Raw genomic sequence first — 20,434 nt, 5'->3', positions numbered from 1 at the left:
CTATTTCAGTTTTGGTTGATAATTGCAAAATGTCACATGGCCTGTATTCCTTCAAAATATTATTTTGAAAGTTGTAAAGCATTCATTATGGTTTGGCCTGCAGCCCTGGCTATATAAGTGACATTTGCCATCAGAGAAAAACACTTAGGACCAATTCGGATAGAGGGGACAGAGGAGAAAATCCTTATCGGATTTGATGGGAAATTGGTGGCAATTAATCCTTTGGGATTGAAAAAGGGAAACGCCTCCTTTCGGTTTGACGGGTGCCTTTTGCTCTGATTGGTCACTAGAGGTTATCCCTGGATATGACACAGGGATAAATTGTCCTGCCGTTTGTCATCTCCCGCCTCATCACCCCGAGCTACAGGAGAAAGAGAAAGTAGCGCTTTACAATGACAACCATGACAGGAAGAGATGATGGCTCGGATGAAAAGCCCAAAGTCAAGATGCTGGCTCCATCATTTGGGATCGATAAGTCACGACTTCATGGATCTGGGTTTAGGTCTAAAGGCTTTGCCATCACGGACCTACTGGGTCTTGAAACGGATCTCCAGCCTCGCCCATCCGGACCTCATGGAGTAGGAGGTAACGGGGATATTCAGAGCACTGGGATGGGATTCCCTTTCGCTGGAGGATCCTTGCCGCTTGGTCTAGGGTTTCTGTGCAGTTTGGCGGCTCAGCAACCTGCGGGAGCCCCCTGCTTCCTACCGAGTCACATACCCCTCCTTCAGTCCAGGACCGAGAGTCATTTCATGCAGAACTTGGAGCAACAAAGAGACCCATACTCTGGTACAGCTCACTTCAAATAGTTGACTTTAAAGTTAATGCTTTAGGGAAGCGGTCCACTTTGCATTTATTCTCAGGGGGTGCTGAAACAGCCACTTCTTCATGTTGCTCAATTTATTTCAAATTTGATTGCGTTCAAGGTTGATTTAGCGCGAGACTAATATGGGAGCTGTTATTTTGGATAACATTACAACGTATAACTTTTGATACATATAATGATATTCAATTAGTCTATATAGCATGTATAAGTTCTCAATGTATAAAACATGTTCAGCACAATTTTCATTTAACGTTTATTCGTTTGATTTTGAATAGATTATTTTGTCTCTAATATATGTTTTCCTTTTTCTTTTCAGATGATGAGTGTCTCTCTGGTGATCGAAACGATTCGAAAAACTCAGGGAACTCACAGAAGAGAAAGAAAAGGAGGCACAGGTTGGTACATAATGATTACAGTTTTATTGCTCCAGAGAAAAAAAATAGAAACATTGAGTAGACTATTACATTAAACTAGTACAATGAATGCCTTTGGCAAGCCTGCTTTATCAATGCTTCCAACCTTTTTAAAACTCATTTACAGAACCGTGTTCACATCGCATCAACTGGAGGAGCTCGAAAAGGCATTCCATGAAGCACATTACCCAGACGTATATGCCAGGGAAATGTTAGCAATGAAGACAGAATTGCCTGAGGACAGAATACAGGTAGGCCTATATAAACATGTAGGCCTACAATGGCCATATTGATGGTTTAATCTTGAAAGTTTTCCGAAGATCTAACATGTTGTGCCTATTTTTTTCAGGTATGGTTCCAGAATCGTCGGGCCAAGTGGAGAAAACGTGAGAAGTGCTGGGGACGCAGCAGTGTGATGGCAGAGTATGGCCTCTACGGTGCCATGGTCCGCCACTCCATCCCTCTGCCAGAATCAATCATCAACTCCGCCAAGAGCGGGATGATGGGCTCCTGTGCTCCCTGGCTTCTAGGTGAGCCAGCAGGTTGTTTGCTTTATTCATCATATAAGACTCAAATATGTATTTAATCCATTGAATACATAGCTGAGATGTATTTTGTATCTGTACAATGTTTGATATAGGCCTAGATGTAGCCTACAACATAACATAGACAATAATAACGAGGAAGTAGGCCTAAATGTTACATTTTCGTTTACCAATAGGCCTAACCTCTACTTATATGGATTTATTTTGCTATAGGCTACGTGTACGCCGAGACTAATTATTATTATTTTTTTTTCATTTTTATCACTTTACGCAGGAATGCACAAGAAGTCCATGGAGATAGTAAAGAAATCCCCAGGTACGCCAGAGTCTTCCCACTCGGAAACTTACTCGGAGGAAACTAAAGTGAAAGACAGCGACATGTCCTGGCCCAGCCGCGCTAGTGCTGTAGATGACAGTGAGGACATGGCAATAGACCTATCCAGCACTTCCAAGCAGGACAGCAACAAGAGCACTTTCAAATCATTGTCGCCGCAGAGGGATCTCGTTCCCAACAGTGATTCAGACGAGAGCTAAATAGACGTCAATCCCCGTTGCAGACAGTGAGCTCGGACATTTGCGTGGAAATGATGCTCACCTCGAAGACAATTCCCACTGGGCACAGACGTCAAGGCAACGTCTATTCCACATTGGTTCAACGTAATTTCACTGAATGACGTGGAAACAACGTTGATTCAACCAGTGTGCGCCTTGTGGGTTATTTTCCAAAGATGTGCAACGGTCCCATCAATTTAGGAGTGTACAGTGTACTTGTCTTATTTCTTAATACTTGTATTTGAACATATGTTTTATAACATTGTCTGGTTTTAAATAAGATACTATTTAATGTTTTATTCCTTTCTATACTTGTGTTACATTTTTTTGAGGTATTGAAATAATATTTCAAGAAAGAAGAGAAAGGACCACCAGAAATACACATACACAAACACATTTCTCTGAAAACAATTACTGAAAATTACCAACCTTACATCTTATTTCATATTTTTGAATGTTGATGGTTAGGGTGTAAGCCCCACCGCCTGCATTTTGTATAAAACATCAACTAAAATACACAGATCATCGTTATCAATGGGCGAAATTAAGCACTTTAGTTGTGTTGATAGTGAATGTCATGCTGCATTCAGAGGTCAATTTCACTGTAACGACAGCGAAAATAAGAACAGCAATATCATGAAAACAGTCAAATAAATAAAACTTTTTTTTTAATTCTGTCTTTCTTTGAGTTGTTCGTATACCTTCATTCACTTGATGTACCATTTAAATGGGTTAAAAAAACACATTACGCTGATGCAATAAGGTACTAACTATAGCGTACACTGATATAACTAACTTCTATGAAATAAATGACATTCCAAAAGGTAGACTTTGCGTATGCACTTAAAATGTTTTCTAGCGCACATCTTTGACACCTGCTACCGTTGCTATGTTGGTACACTTATCACTAACACACAGTTCCACATTGTTGCTTTTTCCCCATTTATTATTTATAGTCAAAAATAAATATTGAATGTTGGGAAATTCTGACAGAAGAGGACAACCACCAGAATCAGTGTATCGATGAGGCTGTATAGTGGAGCGGGTCGATCGCTTCAAGTTCCTCGGAGTCCACATCACTGAGGAATTAACATGGTCCACACAAACACACACACACAGAGACAGCGCATCTTTCCCCTCAGGAGATGAGATTTCCTGTTGACCGAAAAACATAGTTTTTTTAGAAGAAAACAGAGATGGAGATAGGCCTACACAGTTGGTTCTCTCACCGCCTTATTCGCACCAAAAATGTTAAGACTACATTAAATATTTAACAGAAATCAAAATGACTCTAAAAAAAACAACTAATTAGTTCACGACATGGGTATCAAAACACAATGTTTTGCCAATGTTGAAAATGTAGGTTATTTCTCTTTTTTTGGAATACAATAAAAGTATTAAAAAGATTCCAAAAACAAAATAGCACCCTGACCAATTTTGAAGATTGAAAGGCACATGATATTTCCTGTACATTAAACGTGTAACCTTTTAACCTCTAACAAGCAAACCAGACGGCGGTTGTTCAGTTGAAGCGCCGTAACAGCCCTGGATGCCTCATTGTATATGTATGCGCATAAGAGTAGCAGAAGACGATGATGATTGAAAGAGTTATGATGGTAATGGGAGCATCCTTACAGTGGCTCTATTTAACGCACACTGTCCCAGGTTGAGCAGGTCACGGTCATTCCCACTAAGCACGGACCGACGCCTGGTCCTGTCCAGACATCTTTTTGGGGGTGGGGTCCGGGCGATTAAATCTGAATCATAGGCGTTTATGTTTGGTTCAAATTGGGTCAGGTCTGGATGGGCCATGATTTCAACATCCACATCAACACAACCTCACATTTAATTCGTGCAAATATGTACAAAAAGTATTTCAGCAGATATGGGATATGGTCAGTTTTGTGTTTTTTTGAGTGTGGCTAATTCATGTGAAAATATATTTTTTATAGTACAGTATAATGTACTGTACTATACCCTCCTTTACTCTCATGCACTCTACTCTACTGAACAAAACTGTTCAAAAAAATAATTTTTAGTCAGCCACCAAAATACTTATTTTCCACCATAATTTGCAAAATTCATTAAAAATCCTACAATGTGATTTTCTGGATTTTTTTTCTCATTTCGTCTGTCATAGTTGAAGTGTACCTATGATGAACATTACAGGCCTCTCTCATCTTTTTAAGTGGGAGAACTTGCACAATTGGTGGCTGACTAAATACTTTTTTGCCCCACTGTATATACACCGGAATTGACACAAGATATACTAAGTATGATATGTATAGCAGTAAATATATGAGAGTGAGCTATGTCAAGAATCCAGTATATAAAGAAATATGCAGTGCGTATAAACAGTGTAACTAAAAGGCAATGTACAGTAGTAGAAAAAAATAGAATGAGCGAGAATACATTATTTAAACATACAGTACAAAACCCAATGGCAAAATTGATAGAATTGCAGGAATTTAGCTTCCAGACCAGAGTCTGGAATATAAATATACTGTATACAGTCAGGTCCATAAGTTTTTGAACAGTGACACAATTTGCATCATTTTGGCTCTGTACGCCACCACAATGGATTGGAAAGGAAACAATAAAGATGTGCTTTAAGTGTAGACTTGCATCTTTAATTCAAGGGTTTAGTCAAATGTTATGTAATTTGACAAACTAACATAATCATCAATTAAGTTGCTAGTTTTAATAATTGGTTACAAATTCTTTGTGGTCAATGACTGCCTGAAGTCTGGAACCGATAGACATCACCAGATGCTGGGTTTCTTCCCTGGTGATGCTCTGCCAGGCCTTTACTGCAGCTGTCTTCAGTTCCTGCTTGTTCTTGGACCGTTTTGCTTTCAGTTTTGCCTTCAGCAAGTAAAATGTATGCTCAATTGGATTCAGGTCAGGTGATTGACTTGGTCATTGCAGAACATTTCACTTCTTTGCCTAAAAAAAGTATTGGGTTGCTTTCGCAGTATGCTTCGGGTCATTGTCCAGCTGCACTGTGAAGCGCCGTCCAATTAGTTTTGAAGCATTTGGCTGAATCTGAGCAGATAAATAGTATTAAACACTTCGGAATTTAAAAAAGAAATCTGGTCTTCCTGCTTTTGAGGCTTGCCAATGGTTTAGATATTGTGGTAAACCCTCTGTATTTGCCCTAGTGAAGTCTTCTCTTGATAGTTGACTTTGACACAGATACGCCTACCTCCTGGAGGGTGTTCTTGATCTGGCCAATGAGCAGTTGTAAACCGTAGTCCGGCTTTTTTATGGCGGTTTTGGAGCAGTGGCTTCTTCCTTGCTGAGAGGCCTTTCAGGTTATGTCGATATAGGACTCGTTTTACTGTGGACATAAGTACTTTTGTACCTGTTTCCTCCAGCATCTTCACAAGGTCCTTTGCTGTTGTTCTGGGATTGACTTGCACTTTTCGCACCGAAGTTCATTCATCTGTAGGAGACAGAACGCATCTCCTTCCTGAGCGGTATGACGGCTGCGTGGTCCCATGGTGTTTATACTTGCGTACTATTGTTTGTGCAGATGAACGTGGTACCTTCAAGTGTTTGGAAATTTCTCTCAAGGATGAACCAGACTTGTGGAGGTCTACAATTTCAAGCAAAGAGGCACTGAGTTTGAAACAATTGTTGGAAAAAGTACTTGTGTGAGGCACAAAGTAGATGTCCTAACCGAATTGCCAAAACTATAGTTTGTTAACAAGTAATGTTTTGGAGGCGGTTGAAAAACAAGTTTTAATGACTCCAACCTAAGTGTATGTAAACTTCCAACTTCAACTGTATATTTTCCACACTATGAGGTTGGAATAATTTTGTGAAATTGTGAAAATGATGGTAATGCCCTTTTAGTTGAAAAGATATTTGAAAAGACCACCTGAAATGTCAGCCTGTTTTGGCGGGATGGAGTTTTGACATCACCATTTGGTATATTAGTTAATAGACCAATAAGAAAGAGAGTTCCAAACCTCTCTGCCAATAAAAGCTAGTTTTCAGTCCCCCCTCAGACCACTCCCAGACAGTCATGGCAAAATTTTTGCTTGAGAAATTGCTCTTTGCTAAAAAGCTACTTCTGTTCCTTTTTGATCATTGTAATTGAAAACAATCACAGTAAGGTGCTTAATTCTTTGCCAGAAATGATTTGATATTGAGATAAAACATATGCATTGGATCCTTCAAGTGACCAGTGTTCAATGACTCTATGTACATAGGGCAGCAGTCTCTAAGGTGCTTGGTAGAGTATCGGATTGTAGCCGGCTAGTGACAGTGCCTAAGTTTCAGGGCAAGGTACTGGGCGGAGGCCAGCTAGTGAATTAAACTCTCCTGTACTGTACTCTACTTGACTCCACTGAATGACACTATATGACACTCTACACTCTATTGTACCATACTCTACTGCAGTGGTTTTCAAAGTGGGGTCTGCATTAATCTGTTGTTGCACCTTAAATTAAATGCATTTTGGACAAGGGATCCGTGGAAGGTGAGTGTGCAGTACAATACAGTATATGCTTTGGACACTTACAAGAAAGCCCGCTACAACCTCCGACGAGCCATCAAAAATGGAAAATGTCAATATAGGACGAAGACAGAATCATAATACATCGGCTCCGACACTCATCGGATGTGAAAGGGTTTGCAGAGTATTACGCATTAGAAAGGGAAACCTAGCCGTGAGTTGCCCAGTGACGCAAACCTCCCAGTCAAGCCGAATGTCTTCTATGCTCGTTTCGAGGCAAACAACACTGAGCCAGGCATGAGAGCCCCTGCTGTTCCGGGCGAATGTGTGATCTCGCTCTCCGTGGCCGATGTAAGACTTCTAAATACGATAACACTCGCAAGGCCACTGGGCTAGACGGAATACCAGGACACATTCTCAGTTCATATGCAGACCAGCTGACAAATGTCTTCATGGACATTTTCAACATTTCCTTGTCCCAGTCTGTAATCCCAACATGTTTCAAGCATTGTCCCTGTTCATAAGAACTCAAATGTAACCTATTGTCCCGTAGCACTCACATCTGGAACCATGAAATGCTTTGAAAGGCTGACCATGGCACACATCAACACCATCATCACAGACACCCTGGACCCACTCCAACAGATCCACAGACAACGCTATCTCTATTGCACTGCACACTGCTCTCTCCCACCTGGACAAGAGGACTACCTATGTGAAATTGCAGTTCATTGACTACAGCTCAGCATTGAACACCATAGTCCCCTCCCTTTGTAACTAGATCCTGGACTTTCTGACGGGCCTCCCCCAGGTGGTGAGGGTAGGTGACAACACATCTGCTACACTGACCTTCAACACAGGGTTCCCTCAGGGGTATGTGGTTGGTCCCCTACTGTACTCCCTGTTCACCCACAACTGTGTGGCCACGCACGACTCCAAAACCATTTGCTGATTACACGACAGTGGTAGACCTGATCACCGACGACGATGAAACATCCTACAGGAAGGAGGTCAGAGAGCTGGCAGTGTGGTGCCAGATCAACAACCTCTCCCTCAGCGTCAGCAAGACAAAGGAGCTGATCATGGGCTACAGGAAATCGAGGAGCGAGCACGCCCCCATCTACATTGACTGGGCTGTAGTGGAGCGGGTCGAGAGCTTCAATTTCCTCGGTGTCCACATCACCAAGGACTTAACATGGTCCTCACACCAGCATAGTCGTGAAGAAGCAGAGACAGCACTTCTTCCCCCTTAAGAGTTTGAAGGACGGCCCAGTACATCACTGAGGCGCGATTTCCCCGTCATCCAGGAACTCTATACCAGGAGGTGTCTGAGGAAGGCCCGGAAAATTGTCAATGACCCCAGCCACCCAAGCCATAGACTGTACACTCTGCTACCACGCAGCAAGCAATACTGGAGTGCCAAGTCTGGAACTAAAAGGCACCTGGACAACTTAGAAATGCCTCTTGAGCTTAGTTCAACTGGTATACCCCATCAGAACCCAAACTACAAGCTTGTTTTACGGCAATGTTTCTATACAAACATTATATAGCCTCAAACCATGGTTAAAATTCAAATTTTGATATCATGGATGGTCAGTCCTTGCATCCATAGCTCTGTTTATGAATTTGAGAGTGGCTACATTTCTCCAGCCCCATCCCTCAGCTTTCTAGTGAAACAGTGGCAGGGAGAATGCTTTGTTATGTTTCAACTGCTGATTTCTGCTTTAAAACGGCAAACATTTCTCTTTGATGCCAAGAGGGGGGATTTTAAAATGTTCTTTCCCAGGGCCCGAGACTTGGTTAGTCCAGCCATGCACTGCAGAAGTCATTGTAAAACTTATTGTATTCAATTTAATCTCACTTTAAAGTAGAAGTTGTTTTCTGATACACTATATATACAAAAGTATGTGGACACACCTTCAAATTAGAGGATTTGGCTATTTCAGCCAGTTGCTGACAGGTGTCATAGACAAACATTGTCAGTAGAATGGCCTTACTGAAGAGCTCATTAACTTTGAACGTGGTACCGTCAAAGGATGCAAACTTTCCAACAATTCAGTTTGTGAAATTTCTGCCCTGCTAGAGCTGCTCTGAAGCAACAACGGCTCGGACCACCGAGTACGGAAGCGCGTAGTGTGTAGAAATCGTCTGTCCTCGGTTTCAACACTCACTAGACCATCAGTCCGACGGACAAATCAGAGTTTGGTGGATGCCAGGAGAACGCTACCTGCCCCAATGCATAGTGCCAACTGTAAAGTTTGGTGGAGGAGGAATAATGGTCTGGGGCTGTTTTTCATGGTTCAGGCTAGGTCCCTTAGTTGCAGTGAAGTGAAATCTTAACGCTACAGCATCAAATAACATTCTAGACGATTCTGTGCTTCCAATATGAAAATGCCCCCATGAACAAAGCGAGGTCCATACAGAAATGGTTTGTTGAGATTGGTGTGGAAGAACTTGACTGTTCTGCACAGAGCCCTGACCTCAACCCCATCTAACACCCTTTAGGATTAATTGGATCTCCGACTGCGAACCAGGCATAATCGCCCAACATCAGTGCCCGACTTCACTAATGCTCTTTTGGCTGAATGGATGTAAGTCCCTGCAGCAATGTTCCGACATCTAGTGGAAAGCTTTCCCATAAGAGTGTAGGCTGTTGTAGCAGCAAAGGGGGAGTGGAGGCTTTTATAGCAGCAAAGGGGGGACAAACTCCATATTAATGCCATGATTTTGTAATGAGATGTTCGACAAGCAGGTGTCCACATACTTTTGGTCATGTAATGTATTACGAGGGGGCCCTGATGAATGTGCTATCACAAAATGGGTCCCCGATGCCAAAAACGTTTGTGAACCACTGCTCTACTGTGCTCTACTGTACTGAACTGTGCCAAACTGTGCTGTGCTGTTGAAACTTGTGAAACCAAATTTAGACGTCTATGATTTGTTCAGATTTGGTCTGGTCCAGACTGACCACATTTTCACTTGTTTGGGGGAAGAGCTCATTATAATAATACCTAGCATGCTTTGCATGCTTTGCTTTACATTTGAATTTTGGTCATTCAGCATACGCTCTTATCCAGAGCGACTTACAGTCACTGTATTAAACTAAAGTAGATAAACAACAACATATCACAGTCATAGCAAGAAAAAAATATTTCTGTAATCATTACTGAGAATGTTATTCTAGTTGAAGTGGTCTGTTGGTTTATTCTATGACATGGGTATGTAACTAAATCCATCCACCGAATGATGTTGTTTGTTGGAGTAAATGGTTGGTGGGGGGCTGGATAATAATTATAATAATTTCTCCAAAAAGAGATAGTGTTTGAAATGAACAATGATTTCATACCTTGATTACGCTGAGCTACAAATCACATAGGTCTCTTCATTTGATTTGTGTGAATACTTGGGAACAGGCTTCCTAAATTAAATTGACTGGTGATTTTACAGTCTTGTTTGACCAAAAACTAAAATTCCCCAAAAATCCATTCTTATAATGTTTTTAATTACTCGACGACCACCGCGGACCCCCTGTTGCTGACCCCTGTTCTATAGGTTGGACTACTTTGAACATAATCTCTGCCAGTTTTAAAGCTTTCGACAAGCTAACATAAGTGCATGTGACAGATGGGAGCTATAATAATTATTATATGCTGGAATCTTCAGGTGGCTCCTCTTTCCCATATTAAATTGATTTAATAATTATTATTGTGATATAATGCTTACGCAAAAAGAGGTATTTTCAACGTCTTTAAATTATGTCTTTTCAACTTTCATTCAGAACCAAAAATGAACCTGATGTGCATTGCACCATCCACCGAAAATCCCAGTACATCTGGGCAGAAATTAATAGGACTACAGCACAGAGAAGGCTATAACAAAGTATTGTAAAAGACCACAGACCACAGAAACAATGTGTAGGACGGCTACCAATGAGTAGGCGGCTGTTCACCAGCAAAGTCAACAGCAAAAAAAATGACAAGAATAAAAAAGAGAAATGTTCTCCCTGAAGGGATTTGCCAGAATGATCAAGGTCCTCTTGAACAGTTTTCTTGTTGAGCTGGGTGAGATGGAAAAAGAGCACATGGTACTGGTGGCCTTTGTTGAAGCCATAGTGTAAGACTGACTGAACACATGTTGTAGTCCTTGGCGGGGGGTCCGAGGGGTCCTAGGCGAGGGCTCAGGTGCCCCCCCCCCCCACACACACACACACACACACACACACACACACACACACACACACACACACACACACACACAGAGCTCTCGCCTGTAGACACTAAATAAAGCTGAGGGATGGGGCAACAGAAATATAACCACTTTTGAGTACATGTAGCCAAGGATGCAATTAATGATAGTCCATGAGATCGCCATCAACATTTTGGGTGATGGGGCAAGACTGTCCAGAGTTTTCTCTGCAGATTGCACTATTTTAAGCCTATGTGTGTTGCAGTGGAGGCTGGTGGGAGGGGCTCACTGAGTCAAACATGTGGCTTCCATATGTTTGATGTGTTTGATAACATTCCATTTATTCCGTTCCCACCATTACAATATGCCCGTCCTCCTATAGCTCCACCCACCAGCCGCCACTAGTGTGTTGGGTAGTTTAACATCGTTTAATTTACATGTGCAACAGTTTGCTCCCGTGACATGACAACCTTAAATGACCCGTGAAAATCAATAAATATTGCAGACTGAACCCTGAATAAGAACACTGGCTAGAGTTATTAATAATGATGAGCTGACAACTGGCAAACTAGCTAACTTCCTAATAATTTTCATCATTTGGATGGCAACTGGCAGGAAATCTGCTTATCTGCTTACACATGGTATTGGGTGTGTTTATTTATTTTAGAAGCTAGTGTAATGCTCCGGGTGTCGTGGGTGTGGAGTCAAACGCAGGAGACAGAGAGTGCAATGCTGTGCGTCTTTAATAGCACCAACGCACCACAGGGTGCTCACAATAGTAATGGCCCCAAACACAGGGAATGAAAAATGTACAACGGAAAAGTCACGACCAGGCACTAACACGTACCTCTACAACAGAGCCGAAGGTTACACTGAAATAATCCCACACAACAACCAGGCGGGCCGGCTGTCTAATAAAGACAAACTAATCATACATAAACAGGTGCTACCAATAATCATACAAGGAGGGGGAGGAAAGACAATCAGTGGCAGCTAATAGGCCGGTGACGACGACCGCCGAGCGCCACTCGTGACAGTACCCCCCCCTGACGCGCGGCTCCCGCAGCGCGCCGACACCGGCCTCGAGGTCGCCCCGGAGGACGAGGTGCAGGGCGATCCGGATGGAGGCGATGGAAATCCCTCAACATGGATGGATCCAAGATGTCCCCCACCGGTACCCAGCACCTCTCCTCCGGGCCGTACCCCTCCCAGTCCACGAGGTACTACAGGCCCCTCACCCGGCGTCTTGAGTCCAGAATGGCCCGGATCGTGTACGCCGGGGACCCCTCGATGTCCAGAGGGGGGGGGGGACCTCCGGCACCTCACTGTCCTGCAGGGGACCAGCTACCACCGGCTTGAGGAGAGACACATGAAACGAGGGGTTAATACGATAAAAGGAAGGGAGTTGTAATCGATAACACACCTCGTTTATTCTCCTCAGGACTTTAAAGGGCCCTACACACTGCGGACCCAGCTTCCGGCAGGGCAAGCGGAGAGGTAGGTTTCGGGTCGAGAGCCAGACCCTGTCCCCCGGTACAAACACGGGGGCCTCACTGCGGTGGCGGTCAGCACTCCTCTTCTGCCGTCCACTCGCTTGTTGTAGAGATTCCTGGACGGCCCTCCAGGTCTCCTTGGAGTGCTGTACCCATTCCTCCACCGCAGGAGCCTCGGTCTGGCTCGGATGCCATGGTGCCAGGACCGGCTGGTACCCCAACACACACTGAAAAGGGGACACGTTAGTAGAGGAGTGGCGTAGTGAGTTCTGGGCCATTTCAGCCCAGGGAATGTAGCGTGCCCACTCCCCTGGCCGATCCTGGCAATACGACCGCAGAAACCTACCCACCTCCTGGTTCACTCTCTCCACCTGCCCATTACTCTCAGGGTGATAGCCGGAGGTCAGGCTGACAGAGACCCCCAAGCGTTCCATGAACGCTCTCCATACCCGAGACGTGAATTGGGGGCCCCGATCAGAAACGATGACCTCCGGCACCCCGTAGTGCCGAAAGACATGGGTGAATAACAATCACTAGAACCGTGGTGTTCCCCTGAGACGGCGGAAGATCGGTCAGGAAATCTATGGACAGATGTGACCATGGCCGCTGTGGAACGGGGAGGGGTTTTAACTTCCCTCTAGGAAGGTGCCTAGGAGCCTTACTCTGAGCGCACACTGAACAGGAGGAGACATAACCCTTAACGTCCTTAGCCAAAGTAGGCCACCAATACCTCCCCTGAAGGCTCCCCACTGTCCTCGTCACCCCAGGGTGACCCGAGGAGGGTAGGACGTGAGTCCACCGAATCAGCTTGTCCCGAACACCAAGCGGCACGTACCTTCGCACCGCTGGACACTGAGGAGGTGCGGGTTCAGCCCGTAACGCCCACTCGATGTCTGAGTCCACCTCCCATACCACTGGTGCTACCAGCTTTGAGGCGGGAAGGATGGGAGTAGGTTCGGTGGACCCATCCTCCGTGTCGTAAAGGCGGGACAGTGCGTCAGCCTTTACGTTCTGGGAGCCCGGTCTATAAGACAAAGTAAACCGGAACCGGGTGAAGAATATGGCCCACCTTGCCTGACGTGGGTTAAGTCTCCTAGCAGCCCGAATATACTCCAGGTTCTGGTGGTCGGTCCAGATGAGAAAGGGGTGCTTAGCCCCCTCAAGCCAGTGTCTCCACACCTGCAGAGCTCTAACCACCGCTAGCAACTCCCGGTCTCCCACATCATAGTTACGCTCCGCTGGGCTGAGCTTCCTTGAGAAGAAAGTGCAGGGGCTGAGTTTTGGTGGCGTACCCGAGCGCTGCGATAGCACGGCACCCACCCCAGCCTCGGACGCGTCCACCTCCACTATGAATGCTAGAGAGGGGTCCGGATGCGCCAACACGGGCGCATCAGTGAACAGCGCCTTCAACTTGTTGAATGCTCCGTCCGCCTCTGCTGACCACTGCAACCGCACCGGGCCCCCCTTCAGCAGTGAGGTAATGGGAGCCGCTATCTGGCCAAAACCCAGGATAAACCTCCGGTAGTAGTTGGCAAAACCCAAAAACCGCTGCACCTCCTTTACCGTGGTCGGAGTCGGCCAATTACGCACGGCCCTAATGCGGTCGCCCTCCATCACTACCCCCGAGGTGGAAATGCGATATCCCAGAAAAGAGACGGCTCGTTTAGAGAACACGCATTTCTCAGCCTTGACGTATAGGTCATGCTCCAGCAGTCTACCAAGCACCTTGTGCACCAGAGACACATGCGCGGTATGAGTGGCCGAGTAGATCAGAATGTCATCGATATAAAAAAACACTCCCTGCCCTCACAGGTCCCTGAGAATCTCGTCTACAAAGGATTGAAAAACGTCTGGAGCATTTTTTAACCCATACGGCATGACGAGGTACTCATAGTGGCCTGATGTGGTACTAAATGCGGTTTTCCACTCGTCTCCCTTCCGAATACGCACCAGACTATACGCGCTCCTGAGATCCAGTTTTGTGAAGAACTGCGCTCCGTGGAATGATTCCACCTCCGTAGCGATGAGAGGTAGAGGGTAACTATACCCCACTGTGATGGCGTTTAGACCTCTATAATCAATACACGGACACAAACCTCCCTCCTTTTTCCTCACAAAAAAGAAACTTGAGGAGACGGGTGAAATGGAGGGCCGAATGTACCCCTGTCCCAGCGACTCCGTGACATATGTCTCCATTGCCAACGTCTACTCCTGGGACAGTGGGTACACGTGACTCTTGGGAAGCGCAGCGTCTACCTGGAGATCTATCGTACAATCCCTTCCCGGTCGATAAGGTGGTAATTTAGTCGCTTTCACTTTACTGAAAGCGATTGCCAAATCGGCATACTCGGGGGGAATGCACACCGTGGAACCCTGGTCTGGACTCTCCACCGACGTGGCACCGATGGAAACTCCCAAACACCTTCCAGAACACTCCTCTGACCACCCCTGGAGAACCCCCTGTTTCCACGAAATTTTAGGATTGTGCCGGGCCAGCCAGGGAGTCCCCAGCACCACTGGAAACGCAGGCGAATCAATAATAAAAAAACTGATACGCTCCCTATGATTCCCCTGCATCACCATGTCCAGTGGGACCGTGGTCTCCCTGACCATCCCTGACCCTAATGGCCGGCTATCTAGGGAGTGCACGGGGAAAGGAGAATCTATCGGCACCAGCGGAACCCATAACTTAAGGGCGAGTCCGCGATCCATAAAGTTCCCAGCTGTGCCTGAATCGACTAGCGCCCTATGCTGGGAAGAGGGAAAAAAGTGAAGAAAAAAGGTTAAGACAAACATGTGGCCAACAGGGGGTTCTGGGTGAGTTTGATGCAGACTCACCTGGGGTGATCGAGAAGCATTCCGCCTGCCATCTCTACTCCCAGACGGACCCCCCCCACACCGGTCAGACGTGTGTCCTCTCCGACCACAGTTGGTGCAGAGAAGGCCTCCTCCTCCAGTACCCCTCGGCGCAGCCCCTCCCAACTCCATCGGAATGGGAGCGGAGGGGCTGGGTGGTGGAACGCACAGGACCCTCTCTGAACGCCCGCGGGCAGCCAGCAGATTGTCCAGTCGAATGGACATGTCAATCAGCTGATCCAGTGACAGAGTGGTGTCCCGACATGCTAACTCCCGGGGGACGTCCTCTCGGAGACTACACCTGTAGTGGTCCATAAGGGCCCTGTCGTTCCACCCAGATCCGGCTGCCAAGGTCCGGAACTCCAGCGCGTAATCCTGGGCGCTCCTCCTCTCCTGCCTGAGATGAAAAAGTCGTTCTCCCACCGCTCGGCCGTCTGGAGGGTGATCAAACACGTCACGGAAGCGGCGGGAAAACTCTGGGTAGTGCTCCAGCGCTGAGTCTGGGCCATTCCAGACTGCGTTCGCCCACTCCAGAGCACGACCCGTGAGGCAGGAGATGAGGACACTCACCCTCTCTGCTCCTGAGGGAGTGGGTCTGATGGTAGCCAGGTATAGCTCCAGCTGAAGCAGAAACCCCTGGCAACCCGCCGCCGCTCCATCATAAGCCCTCGGTAGCGTCAGACGGAGGGTGCTGGAGTCGGGAGATGGGGAGTCCGGAGCCGGGGGTGCCGAAGGTGGAGAGAGGAGACCACTCCTCTCCCATCGGTCCATTCTCTCCATCACTTGATCCATCGCGGATCCGATCCGATGGAGGACGATGGTGTGGTGGAGAACCCGTTCCTCCATCGATGGGAGAGGGTTGGCTGCTGCTCCTGCTGACTCCATTTAATTTGATAGGTGCGGGATTCTGTAATGCTCCGGGTGTCGTGGGTGTGGAGTCAAACGCAGGAGACAGAGAGTGCAATGCTGTGCGTCTTTAATAGCACCAACGCACCACAGGGTGCTCACAATAGTAATGGCCCCAAACACAGGGAATGAAAAATGTACAACGGAAAAGTCACGACCAGGCACTAACACGTACCTCTACAACAGAGCCGAAGGTTACACTGAAATAATCCCGCACAACAACCAGGCGGGCCGGCTGTCTAATAAAGACAATCTAATCATACATAAACAGGTGCTACCAATAAACATACAAGGAGGGGGAGGAAAGACAATCAGTGGCAGCTAATAGGCCGGTGACGACGACCGCAGAGCGCCACTCGTGACAGCTAGTTTGAAATTGATTGACAACTAGTTCGCTAATAGTGAGCTAGTTGCATGGACTGAGGAGGTTGGTGGCACCTTAAATGGGGAGGATGGGCTCGTGGTAATGACTGGAGTGGAATCAGTGGAATGGTATCAAATATAGCCTCGCTCCTGTATATAGCCTCGCTACTGTTATTTTTCACTGTCTTTTTACTGTTTTAAATTTTTTACTTACATATTGTTCACCTAATATTTTTTTTTACTTAGAAATTGAAACTGTTGGTTAGAGCCTGTAAGTAAGCATTTCACTGTCAGGTCTACCTGTTGTATTCGGCGCGAGTGACAAATAAACTTTGATTTGATTTGAAACACATCAACCACATGGTCCTTGGATGCTCAGTGCATCTGCTCTATCTATTCTAGACCACAGACTCATCAGATGTTGGCCTATCTTTCTGATGTGCCTCATACTCAAAATGTAAGTGGAGATGTCTAACAAACACAACTGGCCTAATGGATCTCAAGTAATCCTCTCAATTTTCAAGCCCCTATAAGTACGTGAACCCCTCCATATTTTCCACATTTGTTGTGTTATGGTCTGAAAAGAGACCACATTTTATTTGTATATATATATTTTTTTTTTACCTAAGTACACAACTTACTCCACAGTTATCAAGTGAAAAAAACATGAGTGTTGTGTGAATAAGTAGGCCTATGTAAACCCCCGAGTGAGTACTTGATGAAAGCACCATTAGCAGCAATTAAGTATTTTCAAACAAATCTCTACCACCTTTGCCCACGAGATTCGGGAAATATTCACCCATTATTCTTGATAAATGACTCAAGTTTTGTGAAATTGGTGGACAATGATCTTCAAGTCTTGACCCAGTTTTAAGTCAGAACTGAGACCACCCAGGGACATTCAACAACTTAATTGTAACCCTCCAGTGTAGCCTAGCCTTCCATTTTGGGTTATTGTTCTGTTAAAAGGTGACAATTAAATCCCAGCATTAGGCTGAGGCAAAATGATTGGGTGATGCGTTGTGGTAGGTTGGCCCCGGATTAAAAGCTTTATATTAAGAACAAATAAATATTTCACTATTACTAAAATGTTGAATTGTAACAAAAAATGTTAGCTACTCAGTGGTAGTAGGCAGTGGTCAACCATGGTTATTGGACCTAGGCCTTCAGTGGGAGAAAAATAACACTGTACCAAACTCAAATATCAAGAAAAAGAACATAAACATACTGTAGCTAATGTGCCCAACTGAATCAAACGGGCCTGAGGCATGCTTCAGGGTTCCACTCACACAGAGACAGCACCAGCACGGATAATGCTACCAGCAACAACAAACACACTGCTTACACAACTTATCACCATCACCAAAAACCAAAGAAGAAATGGATGCTGAGGTGTTCATTTCACAACCCGCTCATATTCAAGGTCAAGAGCAGAACTTTCAAGGTCAAAGGCAAGAAGTTGCTCATGGAGATATGCCAGAAGCAAGAGCACAAAAAGAACATCAAGCAGAGCTGTGACCAGCTCGTGAAAGAAGAATACCTGCTAGACTCCATAACTTTATCTTGACTTAGGGTCTTAGTTAAAGAAGGGGGAAATGTAGGACTGACTCCATAGCTCATAGTTTAGTTATAGGACCACAATTACCAATGTTCATATTAACAGAAGTAACTGTTAACATCCGAACTGAGACGAATAAGCTAGCTCAGGGATAGCTAAGCTGACAGCTATGAGCACTAACCATGTAACTTTCTAATACTTATTAAACCTTGTTATGATACTACAAGTTGTAATCATTAGCCTGATAAATACTCCTACATCTGCCTTTTCAATATTTTTTGCCAGTAGTGTATATTCGACTGGCAGGAAATGAATGGCGGGGATGGCTAATCGAATAACCCATTTTATTTTCTTATGCCTTTCCCTAATCCTAACCTTAATCACTGAAACTATACCTAACAACTTAAACCTAACCCTCATTCTTAAACCTAACCTTAAACCTTACCTTAATAAATGTTTTCCCCTATGCCGAAATGTAATGTTCCTGCTGCCGGTTGACTATACACTTCCATACTATTAACAATACGAGATTATTCTACAGGCGAAGCCTAGCTTTTACTGGTTTTCATTCAATCCATCTCTCCCTCTGTTTCAGTTAAGGAACAAAATATTTGGAGCCGTGGAGAGGACTACCAGACCTTCATTCTGATTAGTGGGGTCAGTTCATGCACGAGCTACTCATTAGAATATGTTATTTGCAAGACCGAAAGTGTTGAAGTGAAGTGTTTCTGTGTGACTGAAATGATCATAACATGTTTTTTGGGAGTGCAGTCATAAATGAGGACTGGCGTGGATCTCAGGTCAAAATGTGGAGAATCCTAATGATGGAGAATGACTTATGAATACAGATTTATTCAAAATATTGTCTTTCATACCAAAGAAAAGTCAAACATTTTGAACAGTGAAATGCTATTACGTTATGATTGCTCATGTTTTTGCTCCAGTTCGTATGGAGGAGAGAAGGTCAATGAGCCTCAGCACAATGAAAAGGGATCAACATCTCAGCTCACCCCTACAGAGAGCCTGGAGAAACCAGACACACTGCTGCCCTCCCCAGGCCCAACCTCAGACACCAAAGACAAGGATAGTGATACCGTAGAGCAGAGCAAAAAGTGCAGAAGCAAGACGACAGTCAACACAAAATAAACGGCATTCATGCTAACTTTGTGGAATGCATTTTTTTCGGCCCAGGCTGATCTCAGGAATCTTCAGTGAATAGTACACCTATTTAAGGCCAAATCATTCGTCTGTGGTTACTGTGGTACAGGTTTTGTCTAAAGCGCCATTGCGCCAGACACAATATCAATCACACAAGAGAGACTGTGTGCCAATGTAATACACAGTTGAAGTCAGAAGTTTACATACACCTTAGCCAAATACATTTAAATTCAGTTTTTCACAACTCCTGACGCTTAATCCGAGTAAACATTCCCTGTCTTAGGTCAGTTAGGAACACCACTTTATTTTAAGAATGTGTAATGAATAATAGCAGAGAGAATGATTTATTTCAGCTTTTATTTCTTTCATCACATTCCCAGTGCGTCAGACGTTTACATACACTCAATTAGTATTTGGTAGCATTGCCTTTCAATTGTTTAACTTGGGTCAAACATTTCAGGTAGCCTTTCACAAGCCTCCCACAATAAGTTGGGTGAATTTTGGCCCATTCCTTCTGACAGAGCTGGTGTAACCGAGTCAGGTTTGTAGGCCTCCTTGCTCGCACACACTTTTTCAGTTCTGCCCACACATTTTCTATAGGATTGAGGTCAGGGCTTTGTGATGGCCACTCCAATACCTTGACTTAGTTGTCCTTAAGCCATTTTGCCACAACTTTGGAAGTATGCTTGGGGTCACTGTCCATTTGGAAGACCCATTTTCAACCAAGCTTTAACTTCCTGACTGAAGTCTTGAGATGTTGCTTCAATATATCCACATAATTTTTTTCCCTCATGATACCATCTATTTTGTGAAGTACACCAGGCCCTCCTGCAGCAAAGCACACCCACAACATGATGCTGCCAACCCCGTGCTTCACGGGGTAATGATGGTCATTATGGCCAAACAGTTCTATTTTTGTTTCATCAGACCCGAGGAAGTTTCTCCAAAAAGTACAATCTTTGTCCCCATGTGCAGTTGCAAACCGTAGTCTGGCTTTTTTTATGGTGGTTTGGGAGCGGTGGCTTCTTCCTTGCTGAGCGGCCTTTCAGGTTATGTCAATGTGGGACTCGTTTTACTGTGGATATAGATACGTTTGTACCTGTTTCCTCCAGCATCT

General features: G+C 45.0%; 1 protein-coding gene across 2 annotated transcripts; it reads left to right on the top strand.

Moving 5' to 3' along the window:
• The first annotated feature begins 361 nt into the window (after positions 1-361).
• Positions 362-3,008, top strand: LOC118369905 (visual system homeobox 1-like). 2 transcript variants are annotated; one of them, XM_035754680.2, is made up of 5 exons: positions 362-789; positions 1,143-1,221; positions 1,367-1,490; positions 1,589-1,769; positions 2,059-3,008. In XM_035754680.2, exons 1-5 carry the CDS (start codon positions 393-395, stop codon positions 2,316-2,318), a joined length of 1,041 nt encoding a protein of 346 aa, XP_035610573.1. In that variant the 5' UTR covers positions 362-392; the 3' UTR covers positions 2,319-3,008. The 2 variants fall into 2 exon arrangements, with proteins under 2 accessions (XP_035610573.1, XP_052354220.1); XM_052498260.1 differs by having other exon boundaries at positions 1,589-1,781.
• The last annotated feature ends 17,426 nt before the right edge of the window (positions 3,009-20,434 follow it).

This window comes from Oncorhynchus keta, chromosome 36, assembly GCF_023373465.1.
Source record: "Oncorhynchus keta strain PuntledgeMale-10-30-2019 chromosome 36, Oket_V2, whole genome shotgun sequence".
NCBI classification, from domain to species: domain Eukaryota; kingdom Metazoa; phylum Chordata; class Actinopteri; order Salmoniformes; family Salmonidae; genus Oncorhynchus; species Oncorhynchus keta.
This window is presented reverse-complemented; position numbering and strand designations above follow the sequence as displayed.

What these genes read in the sequence shown, in the direction of transcription:
- LOC118369905 (XM_052498260.1), top strand. Translation starts at nt 393, where the DNA reads ATGACAACCATGACAGGAAGAGATGATGGCTCGGATGAAAAGCCCAAA. An exon ending in AGAAAGAAAAGGAGGCACAG is followed by an intron (nt 1,222 to 1,366) that starts GTTGGTACATAA and finishes ACTCATTTACAG; the next exon opens with AACCGTGTTCACATCGCATC. An exon ending in TGCCTGAGGACAGAATACAG is followed by an intron (nt 1,491 to 1,588) that starts GTAGGCCTATAT and finishes TATTTTTTTCAG; the next exon opens with GTATGGTTCCAGAATCGTCG.